General features: G+C 47.5%; 3 protein-coding genes across 4 annotated transcripts; 2 read left to right on the top strand and 1 right to left on the bottom strand.

Moving 5' to 3' along the window:
• Window positions 1–428: 428 nt before the first annotated feature.
• On the bottom strand, window positions 429–7,267 carry chst7 (carbohydrate (N-acetylglucosamine 6-O) sulfotransferase 7). Its single transcript, XM_085265553.1, has 2 exons — window positions 5,892–7,267; window positions 429–1,549 (listed from the first exon to the last, which is right to left on the bottom strand). The coding sequence occupies exon 1, from the start codon at window positions 7,157–7,159 to the stop codon at window positions 5,909–5,911; it is 1,251 nt and encodes a 416-aa protein (XP_085121679.1). The 5' UTR covers window positions 7,160–7,267; the 3' UTR covers window positions 429–1,549; window positions 5,892–5,908.
• A 254-nt stretch (window positions 7,268–7,521) lies between these two features.
• On the top strand, window positions 7,522–17,121 carry tubgcp5 (tubulin gamma complex component 5). 2 transcript variants are annotated; one of them, XM_085265551.1, is made up of 24 exons: window positions 7,522–7,542; window positions 8,093–8,389; window positions 8,464–8,517; window positions 8,769–8,877; window positions 9,419–9,515; window positions 9,992–10,071; window positions 11,354–11,489; window positions 11,700–11,817; window positions 12,000–12,089; window positions 12,194–12,287; window positions 12,369–12,621; window positions 12,744–12,946; window positions 13,029–13,144; window positions 13,226–13,494; window positions 13,686–13,884; window positions 14,174–14,362; window positions 14,446–14,628; window positions 14,705–14,789; window positions 14,874–14,994; window positions 15,074–15,225; window positions 15,561–15,686; window positions 16,071–16,153; window positions 16,258–16,358; window positions 16,924–17,121. In XM_085265551.1, exons 2-24 carry the CDS (start codon window positions 8,256–8,258, stop codon window positions 16,968–16,970), a joined length of 3,039 nt encoding a protein of 1,012 aa, XP_085121677.1. In that variant the 5' UTR covers window positions 7,522–7,542; window positions 8,093–8,255; the 3' UTR covers window positions 16,971–17,121. The 2 variants fall into 2 exon arrangements, with proteins under 2 accessions (XP_085121677.1, XP_085121676.1); XM_085265550.1 differs by lacking the exon at window positions 7,522–7,542 and having other exon boundaries at window positions 7,629–8,389.
• Window positions 17,122–19,729: 2,608 nt separating this feature from the next.
• Window positions 19,730–26,403, top strand: dbt (dihydrolipoamide branched chain transacylase E2). The gene is made up of 11 exons (XM_085265941.1): window positions 19,730–19,852; window positions 20,831–20,960; window positions 21,177–21,252; window positions 21,907–22,088; window positions 22,165–22,292; window positions 22,377–22,629; window positions 22,725–22,891; window positions 22,976–23,053; window positions 23,139–23,330; window positions 23,421–23,492; window positions 24,147–26,403. Exons 1-11 carry the CDS (start codon window positions 19,805–19,807, stop codon window positions 24,312–24,314), a joined length of 1,494 nt encoding a protein of 497 aa, XP_085122067.1. The 5' UTR covers window positions 19,730–19,804; the 3' UTR covers window positions 24,315–26,403.
• The last annotated feature ends 20 nt before the right edge of the window (window positions 26,404–26,423 follow it).

Genomic DNA, 26,423 nt, shown 5'->3' with positions numbered 1-26,423 from the left:
AAAAGATTCACTTCCTTTGAGATCAAAGTGTAAAGTCTGATGACCTGTCCAGTTTATGAGTTGAATATTTCACGAGATCATATTGAGTCCTGTTGTATTATTAACCCGAGTGCATCAGAGTGATGCAGCTTATTCTGAGTTGCGGTAATCAAGCAGGACGTTCATGTTGGAACACCCACATATCACACAGACCGCCTGCACTTATGTTGTAATCGTGGCAGTAAAATAACAAAATAATTTGAATCTTTCAGGATTGATTTGGATCTTCTCAGTAATGTGAAGCTCACGTGCTAACAGAGCTGAAAATGAGTTTGTGTCCATTCAGTTCAACCAGAACAGCCAAACAAATGAATATGAATGAACTTTGACGTGCTGATAAATGAACCTACAGATAATGTGGCTTAGCATTAACAATCATACACAAGCTCTTTATGGAGTGTGTCAGCTTTTTATTCTTTGAGTCGCTTTGAAGTTATTTTTCTTTCAGTGCCAACAAAAAGTACAGAAACAACCTCTGAGCCTCACATATGGGAGGTGGGGGCAACCTCCCAAGACTTTGAGATACCCCTACCACCGAGTCATGTCTTCAAAGACATACGCAGGACATTAGCTGAGGAAAATAAAGCGGACTTTGCTCACAGACTGTGCTGCTGTGTGAGCTTCCATTATCAAATCTTTAAGTGCTCCACCTCCCACCTGCCCTTCTGCTCCACAGTATTTAACCTTGTGAGCTACAACAGCTCATTGGTCGCTGAACCAACCACGGCCAAATCCAAGTGTACACACGTAACAAACTGTTTGTACGAATCCTGTAACAGTGAATCAACTTTTTAAATACACAAAAAAAAAATTCAGCTTTCTGTCTGTCTGGCTCCGTGAGCTGGCTACAGGGCTGCAGACCTGGGTCCATGTCTGTCTGTGCACAGAAGCTGCTGGAGGTTTGGAGGTGAGAGGGGTATCTCAAACACTAAAGCCCTTCTGGAGGCTTGGGTTACAACATTTACAGCATTTTCGAAGAAAACAACAGGGCCCTGCACCCTAAACTGTGTGAGGACGGAGGAATCTTACACCCATGTGAGTGTTTTGTCAGAGAAGTGCACATTCCTGAGAGGCCGGGGGGAGGGTTAGAGAGGAGAGTAGCCTCTCCAAAATACTGCAGTTCTTCTTCACTGCTCTACATTAGTGCTATTAGTGAGTACCACAAACACTGGCGATCTCTGCCACGCTGAGTCGCAAGCCAGACAGATGAGTCACACAGGTGACAGCGAAGCCGGCGCTCTGATCTTGGCAGTCACCTCCTGAGGAGGAACATCCGGGGCGTGCAGGGCTGGTGTCCAACAGAAACCAGGAAAAATGAGCCGCCGCCTCCTTGTTCCAAATTGTCCGCCTGTGATTGGCTGCTCTTTTGCTCAGATTTTCTCCAGTTCATCAGCCCGGCTCGGCCGAAGGAAAACAGTCCTCGAGTCACGCCTGAGAACTCCTCAAGGAACACATTCCAGCTGCTCGTTTAGTTAGACCACCTTCTGACCTCAGACTGAACACCACGACCCTGGAAGAAGAAAAAAAAAATCAGCTGAGGATTAAAAATAAATCTGAAGTTGTGAGCGAGCTGCAGTCAGCAAGACTAGGAGCCCTGAAGGCGCTTTGTTCCCACAGAACGATAATGAGTGGCTGTTTGTCACTCGGGGAACACGGCGTCCTTTCCTGTAGCAGTTTCCTCGTCATGGGGTTTCAAAAACTTTTTGTGAACAAGATGCTCTCATGATGCCACTGACCCGCCAATCGGTGGCATGCAGCCTGTTGTCACATTCTAGTACCTGGTATCAGGTACTAAAACCCTGAAAACCGTGGCCAGTCGATCTGGTACTAATGGCTTCATAATCATACTGCTCAACTTGAGCACTCACAGCACTTTATACAACATGCCTCATTCACCCTTTCATACACATTCACACAAGCACTTTTTCCATGCTTAAGGCTTTCTAACGTTCACACTCTGAAGGTTCAGTGTCCTGCACAAGAATATTTGTCATGCAGACTAAAGCAGCTGAGAGAACGAGAAAGGTCTAAATACTCTGATAACAAAAAGGAAGTAACAAAGACAAACTTAACCAGAGACACGAGGACAAGACGGAGGGACGAATCTGAACAAAAGAAAAAAGGAACCAAAACTCGTTCATCCATCCATATTATCTTATTCAGGGTCAAACATCCACCAAAACAGAGAAAACAGAACCAGTGATGATGATCTATCTGTGAAGACAGGAACGTTTAAGTCTTAAATAATTAGCCTGAATCACTCTGAGGATGTTTGTTAGAATAAAAACAATGTTATATGAAGCGTTTCCAGTGAAAACAGTGAGCGAATAACCTGCTTTTTTTTTTTTTAACAAATCACAACAGTCCAGGCGCTTTATATTGTAAGGTAAAGACCCTAATATAATACAGAGAAACTCCAACAATCACAAGACCCCCTATGAGCAAGCACACTAGTGACAGTGGGAAGGAAAAACTCCCTTTTAACAGGAAGAAACCTCCGGCAGAACCAGGCTCAGGGAGGGGCGGTCATCTGCTGGTGAGAAAGACAGGGCAGAGATAGGGCTGTGCAATATGATGAAAATCTTATATCTCGATATAGGACATTTCTCATCCCGATAACGATAAATATCACAAAATAGTGCATTTTCTGTAAATTCTGTGAATCTCGGGCAACTTTACTTGTGTGAAGTGTTTTGACCGATGCATGAAACGATATATTTTTAGATATAAGTTGTAACGGCTTCTATTTTCTTTGAGAGTATTTATTACATGGCGTGCTGCAGGGAAAAGCCTCTTCTAACATTTGAGTCTAAGGTTTATTTGGAGCACCTGACGGCTCTTTTTTGCTTCTCACCCGTAAACTCTCTCCATACTCTTTCAGGTGATTCTTGCGTAGGTGGTATAAAATGATTCCAACTTCAGGTCAATATCTAATCAACAGAGCGAACGTTTAACCATTAACGTTTAAATGACAAACATTCCTCAGACGTTCTTGGAACATTCAGACTTTGTGACGTAACACTGCGCAGGCATTGTGGGGACGTTTCTGTAGCCTGCGTGGCTCTCACAGCACCCTTAAAGGTCGTGTCTGTGGGAGCCTGCGGTGACAGCCGCGCTGTCGCCCTGGAGCTCTACCCAGTCACGTACAGTCTCACACAATGATGCCCTTCTTGACGGCTCGCTGCAGTTCCTCCCCTCATAAGAGGAGCCAGCAATGCCAGAGACAGAACAAAGAGGCCTCTATGGAGGAGCAGGTCATTAAAGGGAGGGGGGACTTCTCTCTCTGTCTTTGACATGTTGTGATTGTATGACAAAGTGGGTGAGAACACCATTTGTCCAGATTTGAAGCTTGCTATTCTTAGTTAACATTCTTGCTTTGATTTTGCCATACCATGTTTGTTCTGTAGTTTGCAAAGATTTACTATACCGGGTTTGTTTATGTTTTGCACTTTTACAGTTTATGTAATATAACATCTTGGTTTAAATCAACATTGACAAGTTTGTTAAGTTAACATTTTATTTATTTCAACTGTTAATTTGTCTAGTTTATTTGGTTTGAACTCACCTGACTTACCGGTGTTCCAGGAGCAAAAGGAGAAAGTGCTGCCTCACTTCCTGTATTTATAGCTTCCTGTTTAGCTTCTGACGTCACGGGAAGGGAACAGGTGAAGAGGGGGGAGAACTGGTTTAATTTAATAGAGTCAATTTTAGGATTATGTTTGTTTGAGAGAGATATATTGATGTAACATGTATTGGCTACACCTTAGTCTCTTTTATTGCTAGTAAAGAGTAGCATCATGAGTTTATGAGAATGGTAATGTTTATCTTACCTACTGAATGGAATAGTCCGGAGGAGGATATTGTTTAGATTGCTTGAGTATTTAAGTAGAAGAACTCAGGTGTTCAAAAGGAGAGGACCAGGTCAGTTTAGCTGAGTGCACTTGACATTAAATTTTGTTGGTTTAAGTTCAGTTATGTTTATTTCTACCATGTTAACTTCGGAGTTGAGTTTTTCTTTATTTTTGTAAATATTTTTGGTCACAGTGATGTTAAACAAATCATTTGCTACCCTGGACAGCATCTGTCTCCTGCCCTTCTTCAGCCACACAAGCTATTTTACAGATTGACTGAGTTAAATCTGGGACATATTAACAGACCGGGATCGTTATCTGACCATCAGAGCAAAGTGCAGCCGCTTACACAAAACACTGCTGTAAACCATCAACGACACGATTAAAGTTTAATTCAATCAGCACCATCGAAACATGAAACACGCTTTAGTTCTTCCACAGAACCGCACGTCCCTGACTCCCGCACCCATAAGGTCTTTGTGATGGAATCACCAAATCGCCTTCCTCCATGTTCCCATCGAGTTCTGCAGTGCTTGTTTTCCTACCTGTGCTTCAGAAAACACACACTAACACATCACAGCATCACACACGCTCCAACAACCACACTACACGAACTACACAACACACCTAACGTCAGCGCTTCTGTTCTCTACAGGTGGTACCTGTATCTGAGGGAGGCTGACAGCCCACAAATCAGGAGTCACGCTGCACACATCCACACCGAGTTTGTTCACATGAACTACAGACACACACACACACACACACACACACATTCCTAGAAACACACAGACACACACACACAGACAGAGACACACACAGACTCGACCCAGCCTTCATTTAAACAGTCTGACCTCTGACCTTTGTGGTCGCGTTTTGATGTCGTGTTTTGATGTGGAAACATTGGAAACAATGTTTCCACATCTAGCCGAGGACACAACGTCATCAGCTCTGCACGCACACCGCTGCTTCCTATTAACACGCAGACAACCTGAAAGAGAACTTCCTCCTGCACGGTTCATGCCATCAGTGGCAAGTGTAAGTTTCCTCTAACACCTGCTTCCTTTCTTAGCCCAATGCTCTGTCTCCAACCACACCTGAATCTTTAAATATGCCCCATACACCCAGCAGCCTCAGACCTCTTTGCTTACTGTGAGCTTGATAAGGTCACCATGTTACATCCTGTCTGTGTAGGTGTGTTTCCTGATGCAGGAACAGCTGTTAGACACTACACTGTGAACAGGTGAGTGCAGTCCTGATTGAGTTTTGTTAAGCGCTGTGGATTGTATCGCTGTCACTGACGCGGCTTTAACCTGGAACTATAGTGCGTACAGGTGATGTTACAGACTTACAGGTTTTACCCACAGACACAAATTCATGCCCTCATCGACTCTCATGTTCACATCACCTCCAACAACAATCCGGGCGACGGGGTAATCTGGCTGTCACTTCTTAGAGTCTGGTTCAGTTTATTTTTTTCTCTCGTTTTGTTCACCAGACGAGGACTCGGACCCGAAGCTGGGCTCAACGCTGGAGCGAAAGCTCCATCGGCAACTGTGACACAGCTAAACCACCTGCAAACATCTGCTTTTATAGAATATTACCATTTAAATTTTGAATCTAAATGATGTTCTTGTTGGTTTTGTGCTGTTTGGTGACACAATTATGACCATTACTATCTGCTACTACCTTTTGTTTGCATTTTATGTCAGAAATAAAATTTCACTGCATCCCGCCTCACTCGTGTCACTTCCTGTCATTAACAGGAAGATGCTCTTGCCAGAGCATCATCTCCTCTGAGATAAACAAACCATTTCCTTTGTTTTTTTAATCGAACTGAAGGAAGAACAGCTACATGACAGTCTGGGGTTAAGACATGTGACATGCCCTGTCATCACTGGAGGCTGTGATGTATGAAAGTCTTAGTTTCACCTGTATTGTGATCCAAGCAGGTCAGGTCAGAGGTCTCAGATCAGCAACATAAACAGGCGCTTGTCAGCTTACCTCGGCCCACAGCTCTGTCAGGACGCTGTGTCCTCCTCGTGCGTCTTCTGGTAGCCCAGCTGCCTCATGACCTCGCCACAGGACGCCTCCACCTGACTGATCTGCTCCACGCTCAGCCGCTCCCTCCAGGCGTGGACAGCCTCCTTGGCGTCGCGGGAGGAGATGAGGAATGGTCTGTCGGAAGAGTAGCCGTGCCCGCGTGTCATATTGAGCGCAAAGCTCTCGAGCGCGGCAGACGCGGGCAGGTCAGCGAAGCGGAGCAGCCTGCGTAGCTGCTCGGCCGGCCTCAGCACCAGGTCCTCGTAACGCAGGCGCAGGTAGCGGCTGCGCAGCCAGGGCGGTGCGCGCAGCTGCAGCAGCAGGTCGCGCAACCAGCCGTCACAGATGAGCTCCAGGGCGCCTGACACGTAGTTCTCCGCGCGCGTCGCACGGTTCGCGGGCGCAAGCAACCGCTTGTACCTGTCGCTCTGTCTGCGGCTGCGCAGCACCTGGATGCTCTCCTTCACCAGAGCGTGCTTCGACTTCAGACGCGAGTTGTGCACGGCGCGCGGGTCCCGGAACAGCTGCACGACGCGCAGGTTCACACTGGGGTCCCGCATCAGCGGCACGAGCGTGCCCAGGTCCAGCACACGCACACCTTTGATCACCATCACCGGGTACTTCCGGCACTCGCGCTCCAGCTCGCGCAGCTCCCTTCGCGGACACTGCGCGCACAGCTCCTCCTTCACCAGTCCCACCTCGTGGCGCCGGTGCGCGCGGCACAGCGGTTCGGAGCAAAGCACCTTGTTGGTCTTCCAGCCGAAGATGAAAGCGCTGCTCACGTTCTGCCCGCCCGCGTACAGCCGCAGCACCGAGAAGTCACAGCGGAAGAGTGCGCTCATCATGTCGCGCACGGCACCCTGCAGGCTCTGCGCGTCCCCAGGGTACAGCGCCTGCCAGATGTGCCACATGGGCTCATACAGGTAGAACACGTCCGGGTGCTGGTTGAACAGCTCGCCCAAGAAGGAGGAGCCGGTCCTCCAGGTGGCGTGCAGGTAGACATGGATCCGTGGCTGGCTGCGGTTAGAGGCGGGCTCGGTCGCCGGCTCGCTGCCGTTGGAACCCCCAGCGTCCTCCCACGGCAATTCCAGCTCCGGGCAGCGGGGCTGGAGCTGCGCCGCCGGCCGGGTCGCCCGGTCCCGAGAGTCAAGCACGTAGGGCAGAAGCAGCAGCAGTCCGGTGTAGGCCAGGATCAGCAGCAGGTACTTCTTGTTTAGCCTCCTCTTCATCTCCGCGCAGGGTCGCTGCTGTACGGAGTGTTAGCCACGCCCCCTGCCGCTTCGTCTGAGTAGAAACACCAGCACCGCTGTCTCACGCCGGTACTACTGTCGTCCACCGTCTCTGTGAGTTAAGAGTGCGCAGTGTGGGGGCGGGACTTGTTGACGCCGACAACAGAGAGCATCGAAGGAAAGAGGCGTCCACCAAAAGCACCCGCCCGTGAGCGCGCTGAATTATGGGAACCCCAGTGTTTCAGCGCACTCGCCGCCTTCTGTGAGCGCTTTAAGCTAATAGCATAGCTCATGAGTTCACAGAGGGCGCTAGCGAGTCTATAGCTGTAGAACAAAACTGCTATGAACCTTTTTCTTCTGGAAACATAGAGTGTTAAGAATGTGTAAGTATTCGAATATAGAGAAATAAATACAGTCAAATCAAAAGTTATTTACAGGCTTTTATTTTCGTAAAATCTTCTATTGTACATATGTGAGCATGACCTGAGCATCTGCAGAGAATCATCTCCATCACCACGGGGGCTTTTGACTGCGCTCCTCACCTGGTAAACAGGCGATATGAAGATAGCGCGTCCTCTCGTTGACCCGTGCGAGCATTATCCGGGTCACTGCAAGAACTAAACCATGGACTTGCTGTCTAGAAGCATCTTCACGTACTCATTTTAGTCCTTTAACGTATTTCAGTGCTTTTTGTTTACTAGTGCCTGTGCGGCCTCTGCTGCTCATACGGATGCATTACCGCCATTTTCCTACGTAGATTCACAGAAAGTGGAATATTCAGTTTTTGTCATTTTTTGTACCGACTGAGAAACGAGGTTTAACTACTTTAAAACAGTAAAAAATAAAAACGGAAACTTATTTGATTTGTTTTTGCGCATGCTCAGTGCTACTTGTTTGTTATGGAGGTGGGGCTAACACTGCGCGGTCCTGTAGGAATCAATGGAGGAGACAGCCATTTGTCTATAATGGCGCATTTAAGACATCTCCGGCGCTGTTAGCCTGTTCGCGGGTGGAAACCGCGGGCTGGAAGCAGACCGACAGGCCGCTTCGATCTGTGCCCGTTCACGGGGACTGCAGCCCGGCTGACAGCGTCAACATGGCGCACTGGAGCACCTTCGAAAAGGAGAGTGAGAGAGAGACGAAGCGGCTGATCAGGTGTCTCAGCGGGATCGAGGATGAGGAGGACCAAAACTTCCAGCTGGCGCTCAAATTCGCCTGGTCCAACTTTAAGTGAGTTTTTACGGGTGTGCGGGGGAGCAGGCTGCTGCACACAGCGTCCTAACATCCGCCTCGTGTCTCCTCAGGTTTCATCGATATCTGGACACAGACAGCCACAAAGTGGAGCGCAGTGTCAGCGGGTGAGTGACTCCTTCAAAACAGTGAAGTCTGAGCAAACTAAACATGTGTATGTTCTCCTTCAGGGCTCTGCATGTCCTCCTGTCCCAGAATCCTCCTCTGTCACTGCACCCCTCTGCTTGTCCCCCTTCGCTACATCCACCAACCTCCCCTGAGTTCTTCTTCTCCTCCTGCCTGGCAGCTCCATCGTCATCCTCCGCTCTTCGTCTCCAGCTAACGTTATGGTATAGTGACAGTCTGCCCTGTTTTCCAGAATCTACGAGAAGCTCGTGGTGCACTCGGACCTACAGAAAGCAGAAAGCTGGATGAGACTGACTGAAGAATTCCTGAACTCACCTTTACCGAACACAGATGGGGAAAAGGTAGCGCACAGCTGTTTTCTGCTCTATCACAGACGGATACGCGATCAATACTCATGCGCGACACCAGTCAATGCTGGCATGCTGCATCATATTCTAGCGTGAAACTTGTGAACGAAAGTCAGAGGGGATTTTGGATGGATGAAGGTAATAAGTGTAAACTTGCAATCAATAAACAGTCACATTAGTCTTTTCAAGTCAAGTAGCTTTCTTGTCATTCCCACCATGCGTCGTCGTACAGTACACAGTGAAGCGAGACAGCATTCCTCCAAGACCATGGTGCTACATATATCAGACGATCAACACAAGACTACATAAAGTGTGCAAGAAACCAAAACAAAGACAGAACGATACAGACAAAGCAGTGCAAGAGAAAAGTGCACAGTAATAAAGTGTGCGCTAGTTTTCTGACAGATGACGCAGCCCTAATGGGTCAGTATCACATGTTACACACACAGTTTTCTGGTGTGTCGGGCTCAAACATTGAAACATGACTGCAATGATGTGAGAATATCTCAGTGAAACGTGATCTGTGTTTCCTCAGACCGATGCACACTACAGCATACTGTCACTGCTGCTCTGCCTGTCGGGATCCCCCTCAAACACAGACTTCACAGAGCGACCCAGGCTGAAGGAGGCCGGTGAGAACCGCATTCTTCCCTTTATCTGTGACCAACGTGTCAACACATTCTGAATTCATTAATTCTGCTTCTCTCAGGTTGGAGTTGGAAACACAAACAGTACAAACAGAACCTTTTTCACATATTCTTCCAAAGCAGTTTTTTCTCTCTCATTAAAAGTAGAACCTTTTAAACCAAAGCTTTGTTTTAGTGAATCCCACATTACAGATGCTAATGATGCTTTGACACCAGGATCAGATGAACAGATTCCAGTGACGTCGTCACAGTCGCGCCCATGTTTCTGTTTCAGAGTCAGAGCGAAAGCTTCAGCAGCAGGAAATCTGCCCACCGTGTTTCGCTGCACAACATCAGTGCAGTGATTATAAGTTCACTTCATGTCAAAGGCCAAATGATTTGTTTCCAGATAACCTTAGCACTTAGCCTTGAAGGCTAAAAATCACACAGTTTATGTTAATCTTTCAGTCTTATGTCTGCAGAACCGGAGGACAAGTTTGACTGGGCTAAATATCTGATGGAGGGCGAGGATGCAGACATGGGGCCGTACCCAGACACACCTGTGAGTCACCGAGCCCACCTTTATGAATGCAGAGCTGTTTCTGATTCTCTGATCGAAAACCCGGTGTCAGCGGGTTTTTGCTCAGGGTGATCTGGTGCAACTGTGGTGTGGTGCAACATGAACACCACACCACAGTCACATGACTTTAACATCATCACTAACCTGTGTTCACAGGCAGAAAAACAAAACTCATTTCTGACCCACAAGTACAAACCCAGAAAAGCTCCAACAAAGTCAGACGCTAAAAAAACCTAAAGAAAGTCACATTTTCTTCACTGTAGAACAGAAAAGGCTGTTTTGAATCAAACGCGAACTTGTGTTGAATCTGACGGCAGCGTCACGTCTGTAAAGTAGGACAGGTCTGTGCTTCCTCTCTGACATCAGTCTGTGATGGTCTGTGAACTGAGGACAGCAGCTGGTCTGATCTGATTGAGGATTCCAGCTGCTCGGCAGTCCCGGCTGTGTTTCATCCTGTTTCACAACGCTCTAGATGTTGTCGGCCGGTCAGAGGTCTGAACTGCAGGTGGGCCAGACTCTTCTCCTCTGAAGCCATGCTGATGATTCTGACCTGAGATCAGTTTCTGCTTTGCCTTGGTCCATTTTAAAGAGGAGCCGGCGCCGTTTCTCGATCATGGTCACACGTGGCTTCGTGTCAGTATGACGAAGCTGTAACCAGCATGTGTGGATGGCACGCCGAGCTACTCGCAGACGCTGGTTTATGGAAATATTCCTGAGCCGTGCACAGATTTATCACAGAGCAGTGTTTCTGCTGAAGGTTACAGTCATCAGCCTGTGCACAGAGAGCACACTCAGATCCTCCGAGTGTGCTGATGATGTCAAGTTGTGTAGATGATGAGATGTTCACAGCGTGGACTGTGATTCTTAAATAGGTTGGTGAACCTCTGAGAAGCTCCGCCTCTCTGAGATGATCTTTTTCTACCTGATCACGTGACCGACCTGCTGCCAGGTCACCTTTGATCTTCTCTTTAGCATCTCTGACTTTCACACACTTTTGTTGCTCCGTCCCATATTTTAGGGTGTCGCTGTCGCCAAATTCCCCATGAGCTCAGATTTGTCACAAAGCAGTAACATGTCTCATTTTGAGTATTTACTGTGTTTTCTGTGTTCTATTGTGGATAAAATATGAGTTTATGGGATTTGCAGATCATTGCATTCTGCTTTTATATATTTTAGGAAGTGTCCTGGTTTGTATTATACTGAGCACAGTACCTACAGGCGTATTACAGGTAAGCTGTGCCCATCAGTGTTTCCTGTTTCATAGGAGTGGTCTGAGGAGGAGAGCGAGGATGATGACAGTCAGCAGCCAATCAGCAGGGAGGACTCTGGGATCCAGCTGGACAGGACGCCTCAGGAGGACCAGGACAACGCCAACAAAACCGTTCCAGTCACGTGGACAGGTGCGAAGCAGTCACACAGCAGAAGGTGCAGGTCTTTATAACGTTTCCACCAAATGAGAGGAAGGAGCTTCTGGTTTGTTTTCTGTTCAGTCACAAAAGCTGAACAGAAAACGTTGATGTCACTACCCAGAATGCGCTGCAGTGTAAGCGACTCGGACATGGAGGGTGTTTTATTGTCACGCTGAACCTTTTCCCCATGTTTCCTCTCAGTGGGGGAGCCTGACGCTAGGGCCTGGCTGGAGCAGCATCTGGTGACCCCGTACTGGGCATCGCATGCACCTCGTTTTCCCCACAGCCTGCATCTGCACTCCAACCTCCTCAATGTGTGGTGAGCTCATCCTCAATGATAGTTAAAAATTAATATACAGCGTCCTACCTGTGGGGAGAACATTTGGACATGGAAGCCCCCCCAGGGGAAGAGCTGGGAGAGGGATGCCTGGGTGCAGTTGGGGGAGGAGCTATAGTTTGAAATTAGAGTATTTGGTGCTGATGCTGCATTTGTCCCCTCAGGGATCAGCACCTGTATAACACGGACCCACTGTACCTGCCAGAAGAGAAGGCCTTCGTCACAGAGACGCAAGTAATTCGAGAAACGCTGTGGTAAGAGATGACGACAGTCGCCTGCAGGTCGCCACACGCCGAGATCAGGTTTGTGTTGAGAGTGGGTTCAGGGTCCTGCTGACTGTGTGAGTTTCTTCCGGCAGGCTTCTCTCTGGGGTCAATAAACACTTCATATTCCAGCAGCACGACGGAAAGGTGTCAGTCAGAAGTAATGTGGTGGTGACTCATCTGACCGGCGTGAGTTCACATCTGACGGAGGTCACTGAGCACGTGCAATGCGAGCTGTAGTGAAAAGTGTTTTTCTCCTCTGTGCTGCAGAACTGCCTGCGCTCTGTCCTCGAGCACATCGCCGTCTATGGTCAGGCTGTGTTCAGGCTGCAGAGGTTCATCGACGAGGTGACAGGCCACAGCTCGGAGCCGGGCCCGCCGGGCACCGCGTCCACCTACGGCTCTAAGAAGGCCTCCGAGCCTCCCTTCAGGACCTACCAGGCCTTCGTGTGGGCACTCAACAAGTACTTCACAAGTTTCAAGGAGGAGCTTACCATGATCGAGAGGGAGCTCATATGCAACGGTAAGTCCAAGCTTGTTTAGGGATCACTGAGGCTTCCTGTTTTTGTGCTGGTTTTCTTGTTCTGTCATCCTGAGCCCGGCCGCCTTCGTTTGATTCCCAATCTGCGTCGTGTCTGTTTGCAGATGAGACAGTGACTCTGTCTGCAGTGCTGGAGCGGCTCAGCCCTCACCTGGCTCAGATCAAAGTGCTGCACAGGGTCTTTTGCACGGGTGTCGCCGAAGTGCCGCCCGCCACCCCCAACGTTGTGCGGGCTTCCCACCTGCTCAACACCCTCTATAAGGCCATCATCGAGTATGACAGCGTCGGCGAGGCATCGGAGCAGGCAGTGAGCACTCGTCGTGGGATACTGTGACATGGGGGCAATTTAGTGGAAGGAAACAAACGCATCTGCTCTCTCTGTCTGCCAGGTGGCGTTGTTGTTCTCCCTGTGGACGGAGACGGTCCGGCCGTATTTGGAGATCGTAGACGAGTGGATCGTTCACGGCCATCTGTTTGACCCTGCCAGAGAATTCATCATCCAGAGGTGCGCTGCAGAAACCGTGTGTGTGCGTGTGATGTGACTTCAGCAGCGTTTTGTGGGCTGAGTTTCTTTCTCCCGCTGCAGGAACAAAGACGTGCCCGTGAATCACAGGGACTTCTGGTACGCCACCTACACGCTGTACAGCGTATCGGAGACGGTGGACAGCGAGGAGAAGCTGAATGACGCGGCCAGCGGGAGCTCCGGGGGGGATCAGGCCTCGGGGGGCAGACAGCTCACCATGGTGTCCTTCCTCAAACCTGTCCTCAAGCAGATTATCATGGCCGGGAAGTCCATGCAGCTGCTCAAGAATCTGGACTGCAAGGAGGCAGAGAAGTCGCAGCGAGCCTCCAGAGGTCAGTGCTTCGTTCTGTCTGTTTGTTTCAGTAAAGGAAGGCGCTGCATTGACCGGGTCAACACAAACCACAGATGGGGTTTTCTATGCTTCTGCTCTCCCGGATGTCTTCAGGGTGTGTTGAGTGCCATGCCTCTGCCAATGAGCTGACCTCACTAACCTGGGCTGTCTGTCCTGGATGTTTGCTTGCAGACGCAGAGAGGAAGAGTCTGCACACGCTTTTTCTGGAGTCCGTGCAGTCGCGCCTCTGCAGCCGAGAGGAGTCCCCGGCGGATGGCATGACGGAGCAGCAATCCACAAGGAGGAGTCTGATCAAGATGCAGTCCATCATGGCGCGGCACCTCGAGATTGACGATGTCCATGACCCGCTGCTGGCCATCAATTTTGCCAGGTAATGCCATAGTTCTTCTACAAGCCTCTGAGCAAATGTCCAGCGAGGATCAACAAAAAGTCTGGGATTCATCGCAGGATAAAGATGCAGATTGTCAGAAATGTAAGCTGTTCACGTCTTAGAAGAGTGGACAACTCGGAGCTCAGAGTTTGTCTTTAGCTCTGAACGTGACAAACAAATTGTGATGTGAGATTTTCTGTTTTCCACTCCTCCGAGCTCTGCGCGGATACGAGCGAGATTTCTTTATTCCCGAGTCTGAGTGCGTTCTGTCTGCCCTCCTCTTCCTCAGACTGTACTTGGAGCAGAGCGACTTCCAGGAGTGTTTCTCCGGAGGGGATTTCAGCGTGGACCGCTCGTCCCAGTCGGTCACCTGCCAGACGTTTGAGCTCACACTGCGTTCCTGTCTCTACCCGCACATTGAGAGGAGGTACATTGAGTGCTGTGGGAACCTGATGAAGACTCTGACAAAAGACTACAGGTAAGCACAGCTCTTCAGCTACGCTTTTCCTGTTTCCAAAATCAGGGAAAGGGAAGCTTCTGAGCTCTGTGGCGTGTCTGCAGGTTGCTGGAATACCTTCAGGCGATGAGGAACTACTTCCTGCTGGAAGCTGGAGACACCATGTATGATTTTTACACGGCCATCTTTGACAAGGTGCAGGAGAAGGAGAGCTGGCAGCAGCCGTCGTTTCTGAACGTGCAGCTGCAAGAGGCGGTCGGACAGCGCTACCCGGAGGACAGCAGCAGGTACAGTGCACATTTGCTGTGACACAGTTCCTTATTTATGTTAGAATGAGTTTGATCAGGCATCTCTGTTTCCCAGGCTGTCAGTGTTTCTGGAGCCCATCGACGCTTCCAGGAAAAAACAGCCTGTGAACAACCTGGAAGTCCTCACGCTGAGCTACAAGGTGAACACTGCAGTCTGTGCTTTGGTGTCTGTCGGTGCGTTGTTCAATCCGCCACCTGACGTTTCCTGGTACGTGTCTGCACAGGTTCCCTGGCCCGTGGACATTGTGATCAGCTCTGAGTGTCAGAAGATCTACAACCAAGTGTTCCTCCTCCTGCTGCAAATCAAATGGGCCAAGTACAGTCTGGACACGCTTCGATTCAGTGGTACGAGCTCCACGTGAAGCTGAAAACTGAAAATAAGCCCGTTTCAGTCATTTCTCTGATAAATGGTTGTTACTCGTAGGTTTTACAGACGTCACTAAGAAGCTGGAGGGCGCCACAGCCGAGGAGGTCAAGGTCAAAGAGCGCGTGAACCAGCAGATCCACAGGATGTGTCTGCTCAGGGTCAAACTGATGCACTTTGTCAACAGCCTTCACAACTACATCATGACGAGGGTGAGGCAAGCCACCAAACTGACCTCCTGCAAACAGGAAGTGCACCCATGACATTCAATTCACTTAATTTTTATTTGCACAGCACCAAATTACAACAGCAGTCACCACAAGGTGCTTTATATTGTAAGGTAGACCCTACAATCAAATATACAGAGAAAAACCCAACAATCCTATGACCCCCTATGACCATGCCAATTGTGACAGTGAGAAGGGAAAATTCCCTTTTAACAGGAAGAAACCTCCTGCAGAACCAGGCTCGGTGAGGATGAGGTGAGTCCTCACTGCACTCTCAGTTTGACCAACTCTGGCTCTTCATCTGTTTTGTGTCTCGTCAGATTCTGCACAGCACGGGACTCGAGTTTCAGCACCAAGTGCAGGAAGCCAAGGACTTGGACCAGCTCATCAAGATCCATTACAGATACCTGGCCACGATTCACGACCGTTGCCTGCTGAGGGAGAAGGTGAACTTTTATGATGGTGCCGTCACCACCAGTCTGACTGCTGACGCAATCAGCTGTAAAGAAGGTTCCTGTTTGTTTGAGATGATGAAAAAGCGTTCGTTCGTTTACGAACACGATGAGCAGCTTGAGGTGTTTCTCAGTTTTCCTGCTTTAGTACAAAAAATGCTGCTGCACCATCAGCACTGCTGCTTGTACTGACCTCACTGTAGTGTGTGATGGCGGGCAAGTAAATAAATTGGATCTGATAAGACAGTGATTCTTTATGTTTCCAGGAAAACTTGTAAAACACTGTACTGTGGGTGGGACCAGAACCTTCAGTGGGCCGAATCTCACTTTGGCTCCCTGCTCAGACTCAACCTGTTTCTACATGTTGTCTTTTCTCAGGTCAGTTTTGTGAAGGAGGCGATAATGAAGGTTCTGAATCTCGTGCTCATCTTCTCGGACAGATGGCAGGCTGGAGCCTGGAAGTAAGAGTGATGCGTCTATTCAGTGGTGTTGATGTGACAGTTATGCGCATCCAGGTACAGAGACGACACACCAGCTCTGCAGCTAAATGTTGTTTCTCTTTCAGGATCGAGTCCATCGATAAAATGGAATCTGATTTCAAAAACTGCCACATGTTCCTTGTGACGATCCTCAATAAGGCGGTGTGCCGGGGCTCCTTCCCTCACTGTGAGTCTGTCGTCTGGGTAATAATGTCATACGCAGTGATTGTGTACGGTGGTCCAAAGGTGCAGAACATCCGACTTGGAAAAGCTTAAATGTAAAATCGGTCAACGCTACGAGGCTGTCGGGATCCAGCTGCAGCGCTCTGTGTTTCCTCCATACAGAGTGTGTCCGCAGTTCAGAGGGGATCGACTTCATAACGAGATATCCGCACAACATTTTCAGCCTGAAAATGTCGTTTCGAGGGCTCGGGCGTGTGCGGTTAAAGTCTTCCAAGGGCCAACAAAAGCCAACCTTCAGTTATTGACATCTGCATCAGCTCAGACTCAGGAACCACAAGTCTCCTGCAATCTGATCCTTCGAGGTCAATTTAACAGGATATGAAAGTAATAAATGAGAAATAGGATGTTTGTGCTGGTCATCCTGTCAGCACACAGGATTGAATGATTGAAAACCTTTCCAGTTAGTGAAATATGTGTTTGGCACCTCTGGGCCACCGTAGCTGTCCGGTGTGTTGTTGTATGCTGTGAGCAGAGAGGAGCTGATGACGTCTGTCTCTCTTGTTGTGCAGTGGAGTCTCTGGCGCTCTCTCTGATGGCGGGGTTCGAGCAGTGCTGACGAGCCGGACACGAGCACGCTCTGTGACGATATCATTGTCTGCTGAGACGGACTCAGACCGGCCTGATGCTTCTCCACAAATTTCATGAATGCTTGTATTTTAATATTAATAACGTCTGTGACGAGGCAGAATAAAGATGATGTGACAATATGTGCTGACATTTGACTCCGTTATTCACTTTACGTTGTGTAAAGGACCGTGACCCGACAGACTGGGTTTTTTAATTGATTTTGCACTCATGTACAACGTCCTAGTTCAGCACACACACACACACACAATCGCCAGCTGTCTGCATACTGTCTCACTTCAGTCTCCACCCTCACTTTACGAAGGGAGGAACCCCGTTAGTTTAATCATGTCCACCTGATTTATATATTTGTTCTGGTTAAACAAGGGTTAAGTTTCTCCGAGGGTTGATGAGCTCTGATGAGAGCCTATTGTTTTACTTCACTTCTTGCGTGTCAGCCAATCGGTGAAGCTCTTGGCAGCTCTTGTCCCTCCTTAGTACCACCTCCCAAGTTTTCAGTCGCTTGTTTCTACAGCCGAACAGAGCAGGCAGACTTTTTTTTTTTTAGAACTTTATTTATAAACAACAGTATAACATACAAGGCACCATCATTAATCCGAATATGTAATATCCTCGGTTGAGCGTTATAACGAGAAAAGAGGAAGAAAAAACTAAACAATAAACACAAAGCCAAAAGAGTTAACAAAAAAGAAAGAACAGTCTTTGAAGGATTTGAAACTAAAGGCAAAAATCAATATGAACAAAAAAGGGCAGTCATGATCATTAAATAGGGAGGTTTCTTTTTTAACATAGATTAAACTTGTTAAATAATACAACAAGTTTATGAGCTTTCTTGTTATTGACAAGTTTCAGCGATTTGGCCCAGAGTTTAAAGTCATTCAGACATCTGTTTATACATGGTTTAGCTTTAAAATATCTGCATTTGTGAATAAAAAATTTTTCCAGTAACAAAAACGTCCTAATCAACAAGTCAAAATCTGCATTCTCAGCAAGTATTACAAATTTTATTACTGTCACCGTCAAATGTGGTAACTGAATTCTCCTGGACTGTAGCCAGCTCCACATGTCAATCCAGAAGGAGTGCACTGATTCACAAGTGATCTAGACTTTCAATATCATTTTCACAAAATGTGCAGGCGTTCACATCTAAGTTAAATTTCCGTCTTAAGAATTCATTGGTTGGATAAACCTCATTTATGATTTTAAAGTTAACCTCTTTTACTTTAGGGGAAAGAGGAAGTGAGATATACTTTCTTCTTATCGCCTTAACCTCCATGGTCTCAAATTCTTTAAGAATATAATTTCTTTTAACCGGATTAGGGCAAATTTCATTTATCAAAATATTCCTGATCACCTTGTTTGTAAACCTGCTGTCACCAAATTCAACTCCGGCTATGCAGAGCTGTCTCAGTCCAGGAGAAATTTTAGAGTGCACAATATCTTCATTTATCATTGATCTCAAAGGGACTGGGATGGCTTTTATTAGGGATTTATATCTCTTAGCAGTACATCTTACATCAAATTTCTCACAAAACGTCTCATGTTTTAATAAGACCCCATTCTTGTCCATAAAATGAGCTACAGCCCAAATCCCTTTAGATCTCCATTCATCCATGTACGCAGATTTCCTACACAGACGGATATACCTGTTGTTCCATATAGGGGTATTGTGAGGAGTAAAGTTATATTTATAGATTAATTTCCAGTAGAGAAGGACCTGCTGATGGAAAGCTGAGAGTTGAGCAGGCAGACTAAAACTTTGTTATCGAGGGCAGAGCGAAACCGGAAGGTTTACTGAGATGTGGCTTCACGTAGACGCTGACCATCCACTTGACAGCGGTCAGGTTTTTGTATGGGACGAATCCAAAGACCAGGTCAGCGATTCCAGAACCCAGAGTGTTCCAGTGTTCACTGGATGGCGAGCCAACCCAAGATCCTAGGAGACGATATACATATACACGCACACTCATTTGCACATTGATGGACTACAATCCTCTACTGTACAAGTAGTACGGTAGGACAGACAATCACACACACACACTCCTCATTGGATGGACTCTAATGCAATACACCTGTTTGTCATGGGCCCCACTGGTACCATTTGGACTTAAAAGGACTAATTCTTTTACTTGTGCACAATTTTATTTTTATTCTATTTTTTTGCTACTTTGGGGCAAAATTTTATACTTGAAGTTCTGTTAAAACCTGTTGTAATACTGTGTTGTTTACAAAATTCTTTTAAAAGGCTTAACATCACTAAAGTACTTTTAAGCCAGTGTTTGTCTGATTTCTCTGCCATAGTAATAGTAGTAGTAGTAAAATAGTTTTTAATTTATTTCTTGCATATTTCTACAACTCCTATCAAGAACACATTCTGAGTGTGCGTGTACAATCTACCATTGTATATATTGTATTATCTTATTTATTTTGTATTTCTTGTCTTTATATTCTGGTATACTCTTTGTATTCTTCTATCTGTACCTGAGCTGTGGTAATGCACAAATTTCCCCGCCGCAGGATCAATAAAGTCTTATCTTATCTTACCTTATCTGGACAGGTGCACAAACGGCAGCTTGCCGATGTCATGATCATTTTATTATTAATAATGGATAAAAACTGTGGAACGTCTAAGGCTGTAAAAACCAGAAAAGGATTGATAAATTAATTTGTTGTTCATTAGCTCTCCTGATCATGGCGCCATCACACCTGTGTGACGTCTGAGAGCCCTGCTGGAAGCAGCAGAAGAAGAGAGCCGGCGCTGCGCACTGATTGGCTGCAGAGAGGGGCGTCCGGCGGAGCACAGAGATGGCAGCGGTGACCAGAGGCTCTCTCGGCGCGTTCAGGCGGCTGCTGGTGAGCAAATACAAGCTTCGTGTTCTCCTCAAAGGCTCTGTAAGCGCTTAATGCTGACCTGCGGCTAATGCTAACGGACATGCGTGCGCAACGTCACCAAGCTCAGTGCATTAGCATAGCTAGCCAATGGGCTAGCTGATGCTAACCCTAATGGAATGAGACAGCCTCTGAGCTAGCATGCTGTGGCTAACATCTAACAACTGCGACTGCTTCCTGACGGTTAGGAGCTATTTCCGGGTCAGGGTATGGGTCAGAACCAGAACCGGCTGTGTACGGGTTCTGACTCAGATCTGAGCTCAGTAATTTTCAGGGTTTGTCCTGCAGGTGAAACTTGCTTCACCTGCTGCCACCAGGACAGGTGTTTGTTCCAGACGTCAGGAGCAGATGTGGTTTCAAACGACGGAAACGACGTGGTTGACAGGTGGTCCTCCAGTGATGGGGATAACTTTCAAAGCGAATTTCCTGTCTTATTTAGTGAGAAGTGACATGGGAGTGAGTCAGCTTCGAGAAATTCAGAGGAAGCCTGTAATAAGAAAACACCTGAGCAGGGTTTCTGTCGGCAGGTGACAGCCTGTAGGCCATTTCCCATCATCCCCCACTTCCTGAAAGTGTCAAAGTCAAGCTCAGCATTATTTTCAGTGACTAAATCAGTGTAAACTCACTCTGTTTACTCATTTTCATGCAGATGAGGAAACATAGATCTGGTGCCACGGTGTCAGAGGCATGTTGTTTTGTTTATTGCCTGGCATTTTTTCTCTGTTAGGGTTACATCGCCACCTTGTTTAAAATAACACCTGTATGCATCTTTATTAGAACCTGAAGGAGTTTCATGTTTGAGTTTCAGAGTGCTGGTGCTGGTCTGACATTTAGGACCTGAAGGAAGTACCATCAGGCCCTGAATATCAGGGGGCGTGGCTTTGAAGCACCTGTGTGTTGGCTGGTCCAGGTGACCTCTGTTATCTGCTCTTTTCCCATCAGCTGAGTCAGCAGAGCCGCAGATCTTTCCAGCTGCAGAGCTTCAGATGTGACAGGACTCTGCAGCCAATAACCTTCAGGTGTGACAGGAAGCTCCAGGTGTTCAGCTGCAGAAGGCTGCATGTCGCTGTGGGTAAGTCCAGACCGGCAGCACCTGAGTCCTGGCCTCTTCTGATCTCTCTACTATTGCCATGGAGATCTGTATCATGGTGAACTGTTCTGGGTTTTCAGCTGTGTGATGGACTCTGGGAGAATTGAGGCAGATCGCTCATGGTGGTGTACGCTGACCTCCATCAGCAGATTGTTTTGTCCCTCTCTGATAATGTCACTGTTTTGTTTTGTTCGGCAGTGAATCAAGGACCTATCGTGCAGTTCAAACTGTCTGACATCGGTGAGGGAATCATGGAGGTGACCGTCAAGGAGTGGTACGTGAACCCCCCCAAAAAATAAGAGTCCAACAGCTCAAGCACCCGTTTTTATTGTCATGACAAAATTTTGGTATTATTTTGTTTTTAAAATGAAGCAAACCTGAAACCCCAGAGTTTGTAAAAGAACAAACAGGTGAACATATGAAGCGATTAGGATGTACTACTTGTAACTTGTAACCTGTGATGAAGTATAGCTTGTTAACTCGTTACACTCCAGTTTGTTCATGTAAATAGAGAGTCCTCTTCACACACTAAAGTTAAATATGGAGTTCAACAGGGTTCAGTGTTAGGACCAGTTCTGTTTACATTATACATGCTTCCCTTAGGTAGTATCATCAGAAGGCATAGCATCCATTTTCACTGCTATGCAGATGACACACTGACAACTTTATCTATCCATTAGGCCAGATAACACACACCAATTAGTTAAACTGCAGGAATGTCAGGAAGACCTAAAGCCCTGGATGACCTCTAATTTTCTGAATTCAGATAAAACTGAGGTTATTGTACTTGGGACAGAAAATCTTAGAAATATGGCCTCCAATAACACTGTGAGGAACCTTCGAGTCATTTTTGACCAAGATATGTCCTTGTGCATATTCAGTTCGTGTGATTTAAAAGTGCATAAATAAAACTGGATTCCTCTGGCAGGTACGTAAAGGAAGGAGACAAAGTTTCTCAGTTTGACAGCATCTGTGAGGTTCAGAGCGACAAGGCATCGGTCACCATTACCAGCCGCTATGATGGGGTCATCAAAAAGCTCTACTACGATGTAGATGCCACGGCCTTTGTGGGAAAACCGCTGGTGGATATCGAAACAGAGTCTGGCTCAGGTGAGATATCAGCAGATCTTCGCTCGTCTGCCCGTCCAAGTTCACGGCTGAAAGTCTCACTGCTGTTATCCTTCAGAGGTGATCCAGGAGGAGGATGTGGTAGAGACGCCCGCCATGGCTCAAGAAGAACACACCCACCAGGAGATCAAAGGTCACAAGACGCAGGCCACGCCTGCAGTTAGACGCCTCGCCATCGAGAACAATGTAAGTGTGATTCCTATTTGTCCCCATCGGGTTGTCCCAGTCTGTCCCACTGTGTTCCCAGTTGAGGTGTCGCTTTGCCCTCAGATAAAGCTCAGTGAGGTGGTGGGGACTGGCAAAGATGGTCGGATCCTGAAGGAGGACATCCTGAACTTCCTGGCGAAGCAAACAGGAGCCATCTTACCTCCAACACCTTTCCAGGAGATCCAGACTCCGCCCCCGGCCCCTGCTGCTGCTCCTGCTGCTGCCAAGCCTGTGAGCACTAAGGCGGCTGTGAAACCTCCACCCGCTACTCCTAAACCTGTCTTCACTGGCAAGGACGTGACGGAGCCCCTCAAAGGTCAGAGATTGCTGTCACACCCAAGTGTTGCGCTGTTCACTGCGAGCCTTGCATGTCATCTCTTTTCTCTGTAAACATTCTGATTGGCTCTTCAGGTTTCCAGAAAGCGATGGTGAAGACAATGACTGTGGCGCTGAAGATTCCTCACTTCGGTTACTGTGACGAGGTTGATCTGAGTCGCCTGGTGGCTTTGAGGTCAGAGCTGAAACCTCTCGCCGAGAGTCGTGGTGTCAGACTGAGCTACATGCCCTTCTTCATCAAGGTTGGGGGTTAAGGCGCCATGCACGAGCTGCCGATCGATCCCATGTTTGGTATTGAAGTTAATGCTGTGCTCTCATTGGCTCAGGCTGCCTCCCTCGGTCTCCACCACTTCCCGATCCTCAATGCCTCGGTGGATGAGGACTGCCAGAACATCACCTACAAGGTAAGAGCACGCTCTGAGCTGGCTTTGTTTCCCTGGCTGCTCAGTGGCGTCATTAGTGCTGATGGTAGTGTTTCATGTGATTCAGGCGTCCCACAACATCGGCCTGGCAATGGACACAAGTCAGGGTCTGCTGGTTCCCAACGTGAAGAATGTCCAGCTGCTCAGCGTGTTAGAGATTGCCCTTGAGTTGAACCGCCTGCAGGTACTCGGAGCATCGGGTCAGCTGGGCACTGCCGACCTGATGGGGGGCACTTTCACGCTGTCCAACATTGGATCTGTGAGTCTGAAAACAACAGCGACACAAAATATCACAACAGTGCTGAGAGAAGCTGCACTGACCTCACTCTGCTTGCTGTGTTCTAACCAGATCGGAGGCACGTACGCCAAGCCCGTGATCCTCCCACCCGAGGTCGCCATCGGCGCGCTAGGAAAGATCCAGGTGAGCCGTGGTCAGACCGAACACACAGCACAGACAGACTCAGGTGTGTTTTAGTTTACTATGAGAGGAAAAAGGGTGAATAGCACAAGATATCAAGGATCGCAATAAAGAACAAGAAGATGGTCTAAAGTGTACCTCACCTTGACTCTGATTACCTGTTCTATTTCAATATCTTCAAGAATATAAAACATTTGACCTGGTTTGTAAAATATTAAATATGAATTTATTTTATAAATTCATATAAATATTTATAAATATTTTATAAATTATTTAAATCAGTGTCTTCAGGAGAATGATGTTCTCTGGCTTTCGGAGGAGGGTTTTGTTCCTCACTCTGAAAAATAAACTGTTATTTTGTTCAGAGGAAGGAAAACTTACTAAGGTGTGCTTGTGGTTTCTTCGTGAATCACAACAGGAAGTTAAACCGGACCGTCTGACTATCAGGTGACTGTTCAATCAGCTGGCAGGCTCTGAGCATGCTCAGATACCCACCTGATGTTCTTCTTTCTTCTGTGAAACCGCAGGAGATGGTGCATGGACCATAATTCAGGAGTTTATCCATTCAGCTACGCTGTTACCTGCTGCTGAGGATGTGGCATTACAGAGCAGCTGTTTGTTTTTTAACACTTGCTGACTTCCTGTCTGTCTGTCCAGGTGCTGCCGAGGTTCGACGCTGCTGGTCAGGTGGTCCCAGCTCACATCATGAAGGTCAGCTGGTCAGCGGATCACCGCATTATCGACGGCGCCACCATGTGTCGCTTCTCCAACCTGTGGAGGGAGTACCTAGAGAACCCGGCCAGCATGGTGCTGGACCTCAAATAAACAGTTTCCCAATCAGTCCCGGGGAGGGCGGGACACCACGCTAACAGACCTCGCTGCTCCGCCTCCTTCTCCTCTCCCTGCCTTCACTTCCTGTTTCTGTCTGAGGCCTTAATGCCAACTGTCATTTCCTTGTTGCCTTTAAGCAAGGCACTGTGAGGAGAGGAGAAGGGGTCAGCCTATCAGAGGGCATACACAGTGTGAACTGGGGTCATGATTGTGGGTTCTGCAGGTCCAGTCTGGTGGAAATGACCAGAAACAGGAAGTGAGTTCCTGTCGAGTTCCTGTTCCTGCCCTGGAGCCTCAGGAAATAAATCAAGATAATTTGCCTTTTTTTAAATTAATGCAGGCTACTGCGTTTTAATGCATTAAAATCACAGACTGTATATAAAAGATGGCTACCATGCTATCACCCAGCAGTTGGTGACACCTTAAATTGGGTTTTTAACAAATGCTCAACAAATGACAAGAGCAGATACAGAAGCTGTGGTGTGATGCTAAAATTAGCAGAGAAAAAACAGCGGAGAGAATGCAGGTTTAAATTCTCTGTCCATCTTTTATATACAGTCAGATGCTGCAGAGCAGTTGTTGTCAGGTGTCCAGGTGAGATGCTCAAGTCTGAGATGAGCTGGAAGATGAGGGGAAACACCTGTAGCTGCACAGTGAGCGTGTCAGAAGGTTTCACTCAGAGTTGAGAGCAGATTTAAATAAACTCATGTGATCGTGATGTCATCCACAGAATCTCACCTGCAGACACCTGATGTCCTGTCACTGTTAAATAATAATATTCATTTTCACTCTGTCTGAATTTCCTCCGCCGAGGCCCAGTTTTAACACAGGCTGTTCCATCTTGCCCACACGAAGCCCGACCCACCGGGTTCAGGTTAAACCTGCAGACTGCATCCGCACGTACGCTTACCCTCGGAGGAGGTGACTCGATGGTTTGTAGCTGCCCTGAAACTCTAAAATCCTGAGCATTAAACTCCACATATTCATGTACTGTGAAGTCATGTGACCAAGCGTGATCGAAGCAAACGTTGCTGGATCGGATCGTGCTCGTGTCAGTTGGATCAGTCAGGCAAACTCATTGTCGGTCGGATGGTGATGGCAGTTTTCTCTGCTGCTGAGCAATCCGTGGTGTGCTCACATCATCGCGGCGGTTTGTGAGTAGAGCCTTGGTGTTTTTAGTTCATTTTGTCAATCTGGTTCTGTTTGATTATAAAATCCTCCTCACAGTCCCGCTCATGAGCCTTGACCACGTTTGAATTGTGACCAATGCAGGAAACTGTTGGTATCATGCCAGCGCACCAGTGGGAATGACAGTTATTGTCAGTGTGGAGGGGGGTTTGTGTCCTTGGTGTGACACCATTAACCCTCTGAAGCTGCTGCTGTGGAGCTCTTCCTGTTGACCTGACTCCGTTATTTTTGCTCGTCGTATTTATTAGTGACTGTTACTGCAGACCGCACTGAGTCTGCCAGCTGTTAAACTCCATCTTCTCAGCATCTGGAGCATGGACACGGCAAATAATCTGAGATTAGAGTTGAAATTAAGGATTATGGTTCGTTTTAAATGTAAATGGTGTTATGTGGGATTTTCTTTCCCCTCCTCCTGCACAGCTTCACACTGCACTGGATCTTTTATTTCGGGAATTTCTTTGTGCTTTCAAAAATAGTAAGAATTTCTTTTGTTATATCAGGTTTATAAAGCTGAATTAGGTTAAATTCTCTCGGTAACGCCAGTCCGGACCTTCATTATGTGTCTTGGGCAGAAGCGCGCTGACTCTGGACATCAGAGCAGGAAGCTGGTTTCAATTAAACCTCGGCTATAACCTGATAACTATATCTGAGGTGATGGAGCCATGATGTAGCGCTGCAGAGCTGTTGGTCGGTCCTCCTGGACTTCCTCGCTGTCCTGGTGGCTGCTGGGTAAAGAGCACGGTGTCGGGTTATGTTGGTGTCACGTCGTCTTCTTTTTGTTAGCGTCGTCGGTTTTAGCGACAGATGAAATGTAAACGTGTAAAAAGTGTTTTGTATGTTTGGGAGTGGGTCGGATTCAAAATGTGTGAAACTCAATAAAACCTCTGAATACAGCTGAACACGACTCGGTGTGTG

This window comes from Mchenga conophoros, linkage group LG23 (assembly GCF_057382185.1).
Source record: "Mchenga conophoros isolate Kocher_MC1m ecotype Shallow Benthic linkage group LG23, M_conophoros_male_GT1.1, whole genome shotgun sequence".
Taxonomy (NCBI): domain Eukaryota; kingdom Metazoa; phylum Chordata; class Actinopteri; order Cichliformes; family Cichlidae; genus Mchenga; species Mchenga conophoros.
The sequence above is the reverse complement of the archived record's forward strand: the minus strand, read 5'-3'. Positions and strand labels throughout refer to the sequence as shown.

Bases quoted from the DNA above. Each gene is read 5' to 3' on its own strand.
- tubgcp5 (XM_085265551.1), top strand. From the start codon at position 8,256: ATGGCGCACTGGAGCACCTTCGAAAAGGAGAGTGAGAGAGAGACGAAG. The intron at 14,995-15,073 runs GTACGAGCTCCA...TGTTACTCGTAG, and splicing joins GGACACGCTTCGATTCAGTG to GTTTTACAGACGTCACTAAG. The intron at 15,226-15,560 runs GTGAGGCAAGCC...GTGTCTCGTCAG, and splicing joins ACAACTACATCATGACGAGG to ATTCTGCACAGCACGGGACT.
- chst7 (XM_085265553.1), bottom strand. From the start codon at position 7,159: ATGAAGAGGAGGCTAAACAAGAAGTACCTGCTGCTGATCCTGGCCTAC.
- dbt (XM_085265941.1), top strand. From the start codon at position 19,805: ATGGCAGCGGTGACCAGAGGCTCTCTCGGCGCGTTCAGGCGGCTGCTG. The intron at 22,293-22,376 runs GTAAGTGTGATT...CTTTGCCCTCAG, and splicing joins GCCTCGCCATCGAGAACAAT to ATAAAGCTCAGTGAGGTGGT. The intron at 22,892-22,975 runs GTTGGGGGTTAA...TCATTGGCTCAG, and splicing joins ACATGCCCTTCTTCATCAAG to GCTGCCTCCCTCGGTCTCCA.